General features: G+C 43.4%; 1 protein-coding gene and 1 pseudogene across 1 annotated transcript; both read right to left on the reverse strand.

Moving 5' to 3' along the window:
* Window positions 1-2466: 2466 nt before the first annotated feature.
* Window positions 2467-4914, reverse strand: LOC125895984 (tripartite motif-containing protein 16-like). Its single transcript, XM_049588255.1, has one exon. It carries the CDS (start codon window positions 4613-4615, stop codon window positions 2906-2908), a length of 1710 nt encoding a protein of 569 aa, XP_049444212.1. The 5' UTR covers window positions 4616-4914; the 3' UTR covers window positions 2467-2905.
* Window positions 4915-11687: 6773 nt separating this feature from the next.
* On the reverse strand, window positions 11688-13771 carry LOC125895985 (tripartite motif-containing protein 16-like; annotated as a pseudogene).
* Window positions 13772-14344: the final 573 nt, after the last annotated feature.

Raw genomic sequence — 14344 nt, forward strand, 5'->3', positions numbered from 1 at the left:
TTATGGTTGAAACTTGTTTATTTATGATTAATAATGTTTGTAGTTTGATATGGCAACAAATTTGACAGCAGTAACAAGATGCTGTTAATTAGGAAGTACTCGTTTGAGGACACTGAGACTTATTATAGTTGACAGTGTTTAGTTTTTTATACTTATCAGGTGCAACTGATCCCAAAAAGCCAGGAGAAGTTGAAAATGCACAGCAAACAAAAGCTTGGGTCTCAGGAGGATATAACAGAAGAGCCCCATGCCAACTTTAATTCCTCCCAAAATGATCTTGCTGATAGTGCTGCAGGCTCACTGCATGAGACACTCAACTCTCTGAAGAAGACAGACAACAAAAAGGAAGTTAGCTCCATGGCATAAGCCGGGAATTAAAGCAAGTTCCTTTCTTGTGGTGCCATCTTCCAGTTTCATTCTGTCTCCACATTTAAAGAAACGTTTCATCAATGGAAATGTGGTCTTTTCATAACACTGGGCTGTCAGTGCAGACGAAAGATGCTGATCGTCACCTTGGAATTATACGCTTCTATCTGACCTTTCTGTCAAAATGTGGACTTTTTAGTTTGAAAACAAAAAGGTTCATATCATTGATGTTATTTGGAGTGCTAAACTTTGAAGCTCAATGTCTCAAAACCGCTCAGACCACAGATAGAACCTTGTAATTCTTTGTTTGTTGGGTTTTGTTTTCAGACATTTTTAATGTTTCTTTAACAACATACAAACTGCTATACAGCTTTGCAAAAGAAAAACAGTGAAAACACACACACACACACACACACACACACACACACACACACACACACACACACACACATGTATGTACAGGCACAGGTACACACACACACACAGACAGATACCTACAAACATACAGAAACTTTAAAGGGACAGACAGTTGCACGGGATAAAGGTCCAATCAGGGTCTAACCTATTACGATCAGCTACTCTACTTCACGTGCAGTTATCAATAGCGTGGGGGTTTGGAGTCTAGCTTTTATATATTCCATAAATTGACTCCAAATTCTCATAAATTGATCAGACGAGCAAAGTGAATCTTATTTTCTCAAGTTTGAGATGTTGTATCTCAAACTACAAATTTTGTTATTTCAAGTTTAGATACTGAAAGATTCTTGTTTTCCTCTCCTGCTGTGCCAAAAATAGCTGTCAAGGGATCTGGGTGAATGTTGATTGTAAATATATCTTACAGTGCTTTGAAGATTGGACTTCAATAAGTGGACACATGAGGACACAGCGAGAATGAGAGTGTGCTAAGGATGCAGGAGAAAGTCACCGGTCACATGTGGAATTAACATCTGGGAACATTTGAGAGAGTTGGACTTTTGAGAAATGAAGGCGATGCAGCACCTTAAATTGAATGAGGCCATGCCGACCCCCTGGAGGGCTCTTCCCCCACTGCTCAACTGTCACAGCCACCCCCAAAATTTGATCTCCCAAATAGACCTCAGATATGTGAGTGATGGGTCTTAGAAATGTGGAAATAAATGAAAGATAACGCACCGCTTTTGGAGGCCTCAGAAGAAAATGATCTCCAGACAAGTTGAGAAGAGACGCTGCATTAGTTTGAATACAGAACCTTATAATTCTAAGGTGGTGAAATACTTTTGAAATTGGTGCTACATGAGCAGAGGAAACAGAAAATAGGACTGTGGGATTCACTTTTCTCCACGAGGTAGAAAACTTGTAACGACCTGAATGTACAGCGTCGCACCGGACCAATCAGTGCTCCTGCTGACAGGTGACGTATTGCCAACTCATCTGTTTGACACAATGGTGTCAATGTTCCTGAAAACATGTGACTTTATAGGAGAACATATGGATTAAATGGAGTCCTTATGGTCTTTGAGGACATTTGTCACAATCATGAATTGAGACAACACAGAGAGGACGACTCAAACTGTGAAGACAACAGTCAGGAACAGGCTGACAGGTTGGAAACAGGGTGGCAGTCCCAACAGTCAAAGAAATCCAAGAAGAGAAGAAGAGAGCAGGAAGAGGAAACAGGTGCAGACACAGGAGCAGGTCTGAAGACAGCAGCTTCAGGCAGAAAGCAACACTGACAATCTGTCAGGGAATGAGTGGAAACGTGGAGCTTCTATACTGCAGGGCTGATGAGGGAAAGTGGAAACAGGTGAGCAGGTGAATGAGAGAGTCAGGGGACTGGGACAGGAGGGAAAGTGTGAGGACATCTGGTGGATGGATGGAGGTGATGCAGGGGGCTGGAGGGAGGGACAGAGAGGCAGAATGGGAGAAGCAGGACTGAGGAGGACTTTGTGACACAGTTCTCCAACCACAACAGTCTTTGGTCTGTATTCTACAAGCTCAGGAACAAATCATGTTTGTGCTGGCCACATCTGATCAAAACAAAGATTTAAACAACAAATTTCACTTGAATGACTTGTGACGACACAAATTATGATCTGCATCCAAATTTATTTGATGCTCACGGACACAAAAACAGAAAGCAAACACTATTAAATGACTCTTGTTCAGTGATTTCATGTTCAGATTCACTTCATCCGCACAAGAATCTCAGCTGTGTACAAGACAATAATGAATGATGTCCTTATTGATTATGATCAGGATCATTACACTTCTATTAAACCTCATAACAACAACAACATTTGGTCTGCCAAACAATTAAATGTGATTATAGATTTCTTTACAGATGAACACAAAGAGAACAAAGTGTGGAGGATAAAGGAAATGACACAGACAGGAAGGAGCGCCACCTACACACACTCAAACATTTACACAACAACTCAGGAGAAGATGTCAAAGTCCCGCCCACAATGTTTGACTGACAGCTGATCTCAGTGCAGTGAAGAAACACCACAACAATCAGCTGTCAGCAACAAACATGGAGACTAAAGACAGAGTTTAACCCTTAAATGACTTCAGACTGTTTCAGTTCACACAACTCTGCAGTGGCTACATGAAAAAAAAGGAATAATTGAGAAAAATAAAGACGTAGTCCAGCGTAGAGAGGCTGAGTGAATGTGGTCTGGACTCTGTGGAGGAGAGTCATGGTTTCAGAGACGCTGTAGAAGGACAGAATACCTGCTCTGTGATCCAGGTACACTCCTACTCTGGAGGACCGAGGACCTGAGACGGGAGTTTGGACTTTGTTGTGATAAAAGTTATAACTGTTATTGTCACAATGTAACGACCAAGATTTGTCATTTCGTCCAAATCTACATTCACCCCTCCCTGCTCTGCTGATATTCTTGTATACGACTGCTACATCAACTCCTCCTAATCCTCTCCACTCCACCTCCCAGTAACAACGTCCAGTCAGACTCTCTCTACTCAGGACCTGATAATAGTCAGTGAATCTGTCTGGGTGTTTAGAATAAGACTGGTGTTCACTCATTAATGTCACTTTCCTGTTCCCCTCAGATAATAACAGCAGTGTGTGTGCTGTGTTTGGATCCAGTGTGATGTGACGTGAATATCTGAAGAACTCAGCTCTGGTCTTGGGCTCTGGTTGTGGCAGTAAAACATCCACTTCAGCCACTGTCAGTGAGACGTTTGTCCATGTGTCCCTCAGAGCGTCCTGTAGTTTATCTCTGACTCCTGACACAGCCGCTGTCACGTCCTCAAAGTAGCGGCGAGGACGGATGTTGATGCTGGATGAGTGTGTGGCTTCACTGAGTGCTGACAGTGAGGGGTAGTTGTGTAGAAACTGGGTGTGATCCTGTGTGTGTGAGAGCTGCTCCAGCTCAGCGTCTTTCCTCTTCAGCTCAGTGATCTCCTGCTCCAGCTTCTCCTGAAGCTCTTTGACTCGACTCACTTCAGTTTCCTGCTGCCATCTGAGCTGCTGCTTCACATCAGAGCGTCTTTTCTCCATGAGACGGATCAGCTCAGTGAAGATCTTCTCACTGTGCTCCACTGCTTTATCAGCAGAGCGACTGATAGCCTCCACCTCCTGTTGGAGCAGCTTCACATCTTTCTCTGTGTCCTGGATTCTCTGCTGGATGTTTTGTCGACTCACCTCCAGCTCTCTCTGCCTCTCAGTCCTTTCTGCTGCAGCTGACACTGTGTCGTGGCCTTTATGTTCATCCACAGAGCAGAGATAACAGATACACTGCTGATCAGTGCGGCAGAACATCTTCATCACCTCATCATGACGAGAGCAGATGTTCTCCTGCAGCTTCTTGGAGGGCTCCACCAGCTTGTGTTTCTGTAATGGAGCCGAGTCACGATGAGGCTGGAGGTGTTTCTCACAGTAAGAGGCCACACACTGCAGACAGGACTTGAAGGCTTTCAGTTTCCTCCCAGTGCAGACATCACAGGCCACATCTTCAGCTCCAGCATAGCAGTGATCAGCAGGAGCAGCTTGGAGTCCAGTCTTCTTCAGTTTCTCCACTAAATCTGCTAACATGGTGCTTTTCATCAGGACAGGCCTCGGTGTGAAGCTCTGCCTACACTGAGGGCAGCTGTAGATTCTCTTCTCATCCTCTCCATCCCAGAAGCTTTGAATACAGTTGATGCAGTAGCTGTGTCCACAGGGAAGAGTCCCCGGATCCTTCAGTAGATCCAGACAGATGGAACAAGACAAGGTTTCTCGGTCCAGCTCAACTCCTCGCTGCGCCATTTCACCTCGTGGCAGTGACTGTGTGAGTTTCACTCTCTGAGAAGTGAAAGTAGTTTGAGCTCTGATCTAAACATCATGTGTTCCTGCAGTGAATGGAGCCTGTCAGCTCTCTCACGTCACCACCGTGTTGGTTCCACACTGTAGATCTGAAGGGGAGGGAACAAGGAAATGTGTGGACAGAGTGGAGCTGGCTGTGTGTGTGAGAGCAGGAAGAGGAGGGAGGGCTCATCAAGCGCTGAGTCATTCCAGGAAGAGGAGCAGTTTGACAGAGATACTGTGTGTTTAACACTTGTTTACAACAGAGCTCATTTCTCATTTAAAAACACTGATCACTTCATCTTTTAGTTTGTGACATGTTTGTACAGGTAAATATAAAAAGGTTTCTTTTTCATCTTCACCATCAGCTGTTAAACTGAAAACAGGAAACAATACAGGTTCCGGTCAGGGATTTCAAAATAAAAAGGAGGACGATGAGCAACAACATTTAAATATGTACAATTGGAAAAACATCTACAGGCTAATTGCAACATTTATCATTATTTTTATAATGGATATTTTCATTCATGTATATGTTTAGACGTAATGATATAGTTGTTTTTTGTTTTTTAATTTGCCCCAAGTAATAATGTTTAGTAAACATGTTTACAGCCTGCTACAAAAACAGTTTTGGTCTCTATAGCTAATTTCTACACTTGTGACAACTGTACACGGGGTGAATTTGAACGTAACATTTTTTAAGGCCCAAAGTTACACATATTTAACCCTCTGAACCCTGAGCTCAGTGGTGAGGAAACATGAAAAAAAGACAATGAGAAACTTGGTGAGAAGATTTTTCAATGACAAAAAAAAGTAAAAAATATTTAGTTTTTTTTTTTAAAGCTCCAGAAAATCTACAGTTATAATTATTGTTATGATTATTACATTTTAAAATGATGTTACAGAATTATTATACTTTTTAAGCGCTCTTTCCAGGTTGTTGTATTTTTCATATTTTCTTGTTTTTAACGTTCAATAAATTTTTGGGTCATTTCTTCTTTAGTCGCCTTTTTCACGCGTTGTTAAAAGAAATAAAGCCAGTTTGCTCAGGTTTCAGAGGGTTATGGGCGGGGCCGCTTTGAGTGACAGATTGTCTGCAAGGCATCGCTACAGTCCACAGCTCCACCCTCTCCTCCAAATATGGTCACTTCTGGCTCCAAAAACCAAGATGGCCACGGCTGAAATGCCCAACTTGAGTCCACAAAACCCAAAGGTGACATCACAGTAGCTCCATCCATTATTATAGACAGTCTATGGTCTTTCCCCAAGCAAGAGAAAGGAAGTGAGGAAGAAAGGAAGAAAGGAAAGGGAAAGAAAGCAAACTGACTTCATAAGAAAAGTATTCAAAAGGTGTGTGAGAGAGAGATGGATCAAGAGGGGAAAGGTGCGGGGCCCACACAGACTGCTGATGCAAAGGATCCAATATGTGGTGCTACATCCCTGAACAGAGGAGGTCAAGGATAATGCATGCGTTTCTCAGTCCTCCATCTGTATGACTCTTAAAAACTGATTTTTTAACAATTTCTACAATCCTCTTACGGCTCTTGTTTTAGACATTACTTTTTAAATAGTGTATGTTTTATCCGGTCCGTGGATTTTAAACATCGGCCTGACAAAACGTAAGATTTTAACCAGACCGCCTGAGCTGTGCAACATAGCCGCACCAACAAGTGCTAGCCTTGTTTTTAGCCAGGCTGCTAGCCACCACCAGCTGGAGCATACCCAGCCGAGGACTCTCCGGGTGTCAAGATGCTTCTTAACACCTGTTCCACAGCCTGAAGCCTGATCTCTGCACCGGGCCCAAGTGTAGGGCCCCTGCTGGTAAGTCCCGCCTCTGATATCCTGCCCTGTGCTGTGCTTTCTGTGAGTCACTTCTGCTAAGCAGCTTCGTCACTGTGGGCTCCAGTTGGAGCCCCTGCGTGTAAGTCCCCGTGCCCTCCCTGCTTCTCTACCCCTTACCTGCTACCCACATCACCAAGCCTGAACTAAGTACTTTTAGCACTTGTACTGGCCTCCCCTTTTCTCTCTATCCTCAGTTACTACATTCAACCTATGGCTCCACTCACCTCTCCACCCGGCTGTGTCAGCTGCACCCGCCTCGCCAACAGGATCACTGAGCTGGAACAACGTATATCCTCGCTACATCAAATCTGTGAAGCTGAGCTGCAAATGGATACCATCATCTTCGGTCCTGCACAATCTGAGTCTCCATCTGCCACCTGTCCTGTCGCTGATGCTGCCTCTCCCCCAACGTTTGACGTCACCGCTCCTGGTCCGGCTGCTGCTGTGCCTTCTCCGAACACCAACCCGGACGACACCTGGATACAGCAGGGGGCCAAACCCAAGTTCCTGCCCAGCTCCACTCCATGTGAGCATCTCATCATAGCATCCAGCTGGAGAACAGATATAATATCCTCAATCTGCATGGCTTCCCTCTCTTAGCTGGAGAAGCCCCAACTTCACCACCATCCACCCAGCAGTCCAAAAACAAAAACAAATCGCCAACTCGGATCCCCCCTCCAGTAAACCCTGAGCGCTCCTCTTCCCGCGGGTCTCACCGTCTCTCCTTACCACAGTTTACACCGGCACCGCATTGTGCTCCTGTCCGCCTCTCTGCCCGTCCATTACTTTCCACCTCACCATCGACCGTTAAGTCTTCCTCAAAATCCACTCTCCCATCACCCAGCCCAGTGAGTCCACTGTCAGCATCTCCGCGCCCCCTTTTTCCTCCGACCACCCTGATAGTTGGTGACTCCATCACCAGAAACATCCGATTCTTCAACGCGGTAACACACTGTTTCCCTGGAGCCATGGTCTCTGTTATCTTGGCAAAACTCCCCGACCTGCTACACTCACTACCACCGTCTGTCCACAGAATTATGATCCATGTTGGTTGCATGAATGCATCCCGCCGACAGTCAGAAATCACCAAGGCTGAGTTCAGCGAACTTTTTCAGTATCTCAACACCTGTGGAAAATCAGTATTCATCAGCGGGCCGCTCTCTCTTCTCGGCTGCAGTGTGGAAATCTTCAGCAGAATCCTTTCCCTCCACACATGGCTCCTATCTGCCTGCAGGACATGCAGTGTGGGCTTCATTGACAATTTTAATTTATTCTGGGGTCGACAGTCCTTTCTAAAAAGTGACGGTTTTCATCCCAATAGGCTGGGCAGCCAAATGTTAGCTGCCAATTTACAGCACGCTGTGCAAAGCTACCCACGTGACTGACTGATGTTTACCCACACACCGTCTTGCTCTCTGGTGTCATCTCTGGGAACCTCCTCCTGCTACAGCTCCTCCTACAGGCCCGAGCTGTCACTGTCCCCTCCTGCTGCTGCTCTCCTCATTCAGTCTATCATCTCAGTCAGACCACTCCGTCCCTATAACAGGTCCAACTCTGTGAACAAATGTAACCTCAAACACGTCAAACGGTCCAACCCCAACCTCCGCCAACTCGCCCATTCCTCACAGCCAATCGCACAGCAGCATTTCCTCAAACTGGCACTGCTAAACATCCGTTCACTCAACAACAAAGCACTCATCTTAAATGAATTCATTACTGACAACAACCTAGACTTCCTCTGCATCACGGAATGATCCATGGAGTCAGTTCATCTCCTACTCCACGATACTGAACGATGGAAAAGCGACTGCTCCTATAAAGCGGCTACGATCCATGGAGAGAGAAAAGCCATCTAAACAGCTAAGGAGATCAGTCAGCTACCTTGTTATCACACTCCTGCTTGCTGGCGATGTCCACCAAAACCCTGGACCTAACTTCAGCTGCAATGGTGACCCACGGTGCGCTATTGCGTCCATCAGACAAGGTACTGTTGATCCTACAGGTAACTCTGAGTTGCCCCAGCGAAGTGACAATAATCCACCGTCTTCTAAACTGTCTGTCACACTGACAAATGTGACTGGAGTGCTCCCGGCTATCTCCAACGTGTGTAGTAAATTCCCCGTTCACAAACAGCGTAACTTTGTGCTTTTTCAAACAACCAACCATGCGAAAGTTCTATGGGACCCACACGCAAAGCCTAAGGGGCTACTCGGGGGACATTTAAACATACGAAGTGTCGCTTCAAAAATGGATCAACTCGAAAAACAGCTCATGGACTCAAATCTAGATTTCCTTTGTTTATCAGAATCATGGCTGACGGACTCATCACCTGACACAGCATATATTGTACCAGGGTATAATATTTTTAGAAAAGATAGAAAGTCTGGCAAAGGAGGTGGGCTATCGATGTATATCAAAAACTACATTAATTGTAAGGAAATTGAACTGAACTGTATGGATATGGAATGTATGGCAGTACAAATGATCTTATCTACCAACATGTCATATACTGTTATTTGTATATACAGACCACCTTCATCAAATAGTATGTTTTATGAATACTTGAGCAACACTTTGAAAGAATTTGACAAGAAAAAATAACTAATTCTGCTTGGAGATTTCAATATAAACTGGACTGAGAAATTGAAAAGGAAAAAATTCAAAGACATTACAAACCAATTTGATCTTACACAATTAATCCAAGGCTCCACCAGAATCACCCCATCATCTCAAACACAGCTCGATCTAATATTTAGTAACAAGCCAGAGAGAATAACTAAAACATTTAATTTTCTGACCGGGCTATCAGATCACAATCTGACACTGATATCAAGGAAGCTAACAAAACAAAGGTTTATGTATCGACAGGAAAGTAAAAATGTTTTTAACATCATACCAAAGAGGCTTATCAATGATTTGAAAGCCAACTCCAACAACTCTCCTGGAGTGAGTTCCTTTCCACAGATAACCTTGATGATGCTTCTAAGAGCTTAATGACCATGATTGACAAAGTTAAAAGTGAATTCAGTAAAAATATTACTTACTCCAGAAAAAAGCAAAACTTGCCCTGGCTAAATGAACAAGTGTGGGCTTTAATGAAGCAAATGGATTATGCATTAAAAACTGCAGTTAAGTCTGGGTTAGCCCACGATAGGAGAACTTTTCAACAGTTACGTAATAAAGTTGTAAAGGAATTGAGAAAGTCTAAAGCAAATTTCTTTATCACTTATGATTCCAAAGGAAACAGCAGACAAACTTGGAAAAACATTAACATGGTCTTAAAAAAGGATAATAACAATAGAGACAAAGGGTTTGAACTACAAGTGCAGAGCACCTTAACTCAAGATAAAGCCAAAATCTCTTCTGTGTTTAATACTTATTTTATTGATTCTGTTCGAGACTTAGCGAAAAACTTTGGCCCCAGAGAGAAGAACACTACACCACCAAATGATAATCTCCCACTTTTTAACATATCTGAAGTGACAGAACCATCTGTAGTTAAAACCATAAGCCAGTTTAAGAACTCTAAGGCTAAAGATGTTTTTGATTGTGACTGTGCATTTGTGAGGAAGTATAAAAACATCCCCTCCACGCCAATTACACATCTGGTCAATCTGTCTGTTAAACATGTTTTTTTCCCCCATGGCCTGGAAGTCAGCAGTGATAACTCCTGTGTTTAAGGCTGGTGATGTAACTGATGTTACCAACTACAGACCTATAAATATACTTCCTGTTATCTCCAAAGTAACTGAAAGGATAGTGTGCGACCAGTTGATAGCCCATTTAAATCAAGGCCATTTTCCATTGCATTCTATGCAATTTGGGTTTAGGAAACATCACTCAACAGAGACAGCAAACTGCTATTTTATTGTGCAAATTAAATCCAGCCTTGATAATGGAGGTGTTGTTGGTGCTGTTTTCATAATGTTCTGTTGTCCAAGTTGTCAAACTTTAACTTTTCCTCTAAAGCTCTGACATGGATGGAGTCTTATTTAGACTCAAGAAAGCAGTGCACCAGAATTAATGGTGTATGCTCTTCTTTTGTAAATAGCACCATTGGAGTCCCACAGGGATCAATTTTAGGACCAATTTTATTAAGTTTATATATTAATGACCTGCCTCTGATTTGCCCAGACGTCCATACCCAAATGTATGCAGACGATACAGCCATCTATACCCATGCAAAAAATAGAGAACAGGCTGCATCAAAACTCACTGCAGTGCTACACAAAGTCTCAAACTGGCTAACTAGCAACTGTCTGACTCTCAGTGTAAGTAAAACTGTTGGCATGTATTTCTCCAACAAGAGAAATGCACAGCAACAACCTGATATCCTTGTCAAAGGAGAGGTGATTAAAATTGTTGACAACTTTAAATACCTGGGCATAATCATTGATTCTAACCTAACTTTTAAAAAGCATATTAGAAAGATATCCAAAAATGTCAGAACTAGTTTAATTAATTTTAGACATATTAGACATCAATTACCCATACATGCTGCTAAATTATTTATGCATTCAATGATCCTTTCACACCTATCCTATTGTGCTACAAGCTGGTCCCAGGCATGTGTGACTACGCTGAAACCTTTGTATACTCTTTACAAACAGGCTGTGAAAGTTTTTGATAAAAAAACAAGAAATTACCACCACTGAACCATTATAAAAAAACAGAATTTGTTAACCTTTGACAGTTTTCTTTTGTTTTCTGACATGTGCTTGATGTACAAATTGATTCATGACCTTGCACCACCACCACTCAAGCAATGTGTGTCATTCTGCAGGGACAATGTAAAGGTATCCAGGGCCTCAATGAGAGGCGATTGTTTCACCAAATTTAGGAAGACCACTTTTGGGCAATCAGCATTCTCATTCCAAGCAACTGGAAAATGGAACTCAGTCCCATGCCATATTAGAAACTGTGCAGGTCTTAACAGTTTTAAACAGTCTCTGAAGACATGGCTAAAAGAGAATCAATCATGCGATCATTGATCTTTGTATATAGAATGTATTTTGTATGATGTTTCCTCTGTAATGTTGTTGTATATTGTATATTGTCTGTAGTGTTTAGAATGAGTTTTATTGTCTTTTTAACTTCCTGCCCAGGGACCACGGATGCAAATGAGCTATTTAGCTAACTCTGGTATAGAACCTGTTCTGTACATGGTCCCTATCAACTAAACTAATAAACTAAACTAAACTAAACAAGAATCTCAGCTGTGTACAAGACAATAATGAATGATGTCCTTATTGATTATGATCAGGATCATTACACTTCTATAAAACCTCATAACAACAACAACATTTGGTCTGCCAAACAAATAAATGTGATTATAGATTTCTTTACAGATGAACACAAAGAGAACAAAGTGTGGAGGATAAAGGAAGTGACACACACAGGAAGGAGCGCCACCTACACACACTCAAACATTTACACAACAACTCAGGAGAAGATGTCAAAGTCCCGCCCACAATGTTTGACTGACAGCTGATCTCAGTGCAATGAAGAAACGCCACAACAATCAGCTGTCAGCAACAAACATGGAGACTAAAGACAGAGTTTAACCCTTAAATGACTTCAGACTATTTCAGTTCACACAACTCTGCAGTGTCTCCAGGAACAACAAAGAATAATCCAGGATAACCAAGCCAAAGTCCAGCATAGAGAGGCTGAGTGAATGTGGTCTGGACTCTGTGGAGGAGAGTCATGGTTTCAGAGACGCTGTAGAAGGACAGAATACCTGCACTGTGATCCAGGTACACTCCTACTCTGGAGGACCGAGGACCTGAGACGGGAGTGTGGACTTTGTTGTGATAAAAGTAATAACTGTTACTGTTACAACATAACAACCAAGATTTGTCATTTCGTCCAAATTCACATTCATCCCTCCCTGCTCTGCTGATATTCTTGTATGTGACTGCTACAGAAACTCCTCCTCTCCCTCTCCACTCCACCTCCCAGTAACAACGTCCAGTCAGACTCTCTCTACTCAGGACCTGAGGCCTGTTAGTGAATCTGTCTGGGTGTTCAGAATAAGACTGGTGTTGACTCATTCCTGTCACTTTCCTGTTCCCCTCAGATAATAACAGCAGTGTGTGTGCTGTGTTTGGATCCAGTGTGATGTGACGTGAATATCTGAAGAACTCAGCTCTGGTCTTGGGCTCTGGTTGTGGCAGTAAAACATCCACTTCAGTCCCTGTCAGTGAGACGTTTGTCCATGTGTCCCTCAGAGCGTCCTGTAGTTTATCTCTGACTCCTGACACAGCCGCTGTCACGTCCTCAAAGTAGCGGCGAGGATGGATGTTGATGCTGGATGAGTGTGTGGCTTCACTGAGTGCTGACAGTGAGGGGTAGTTGTGTAGAAACTGGTTGTGATCCTGTGTGTGTGAGAGCTGCTCCAGCTCAGCGTCTTTCCTCTTCAGCTCAGTGATCTCCTGCTCCAGCTTCTCCTGAAGCTCTTTGACTCGACTCACTTCAGTTTCCTGCTGCCATCTGAGCTGCTGCTTCACATCAGAGCGTCTTTTCTCCATGAGACGGATCAGCTCAGTGAAGATCTTCTCACTGTGCTCCACTGCTTTATCAGCAGAGCGACTGATAGCCTCCACCTCCTGTTGGAGCAGCTTCACATCTTTCTCTGTGTCCCTGGATTCTCTGCTGGATGTTTTGTCGACTCCCCTCCAGCTCTCTCTGCCTCTCAGTCCTTTCTGCTGCAGCTGACACTGTGTCGTGGCCTTTATGTTCATCCACAGGGCAGAGATAACAGATACACTGCTGATCAGTGCGGCAGAACATCTTCATCACCTCATCATGACGAGAGCAGATGTTCTCCTGCAGCTTCTTGGAGGGCTCCACCAGCTTGTGTTTCTGTAATGGAGCCGAGTCACGATGAGGCTGGAGGTGTTTCTCACAGTAAGAGGCCACACACTGCAGACAGGACTTGAAGGCTTTCCGTTTCCTCCCAGTGCAGACATCACAGGCCACATCTTCAGCTCCAGCATAGCAGTGATCAGCAGGAGCAGCTTGGAGTCCAGTCTTCTTCAGTTTCTCCACTAAATCTGCTAACATGGTGCTTTTCATCAGGACAGGCCTCGGTGTGAAGCTCTGCCTACACTGAGGGCAGCTGTAGATTCTCTTCTCATCCTCTCCATCCCAGAAGCTTTGAATACAATTGATGCAGTAGCTGTGTCCACAGGGAAGAGTCCCCGGATCCTTCAGTAGATCCAGACAAATGGAACAAGAGAAGGTTTCTCGGTCCAGCTCAACTCCTCGCTGCGCCATTTCACCTCTCTGAGATGACGACTGTCAAATAGTTTGATTCTCTCTGATCAAAAACAAATGTGTTGACAGGGTGGAGCTGGCTTCAGGGGGAGGGAGGACAGTGAAGGCTTTTCAGGCTTAACTGCATTCCACAAAGAGGCAGAGTGTGTTATCTGTCATTTACAAGGTGCAGCCAGAACTGTGACACTCAGCTCACAACAGTTAGACATTTAATATTCTTCAGACTTTTCACATTTTACAGTAAAGTTAATGGAGTTGTTGGAACTCAGGGTTCAAAATATCAAAATGTGTGTCAGAAATAATTAATGACTATTAAAAATGATGATTAATTATTTTAAAAATATAATTTAATTGACATGACATCAAGCCGTGGGGCTCCATTCTGGAAAAGGGAAAATGACAGAGTTAATTCCATCAGTCTCTGTTAATAATTCAGTGATAACTATAAGCACAATGAGCACATCAATAGTAAAGGTAGAAGGATTTTGGAGTTCTTGACACAGTAGTTAGTGGATTCATTCACTCGTGTGTAACATTAAACAAATGGTTTGATTCCAGAGGTAATCATTCACA

The sequence above is a fragment of the Epinephelus fuscoguttatus genome, linkage group LG10 (genome assembly GCF_011397635.1).
Source record: "Epinephelus fuscoguttatus linkage group LG10, E.fuscoguttatus.final_Chr_v1".
In the NCBI taxonomy this organism is placed as follows: domain Eukaryota; kingdom Metazoa; phylum Chordata; class Actinopteri; order Perciformes; family Serranidae; genus Epinephelus; species Epinephelus fuscoguttatus.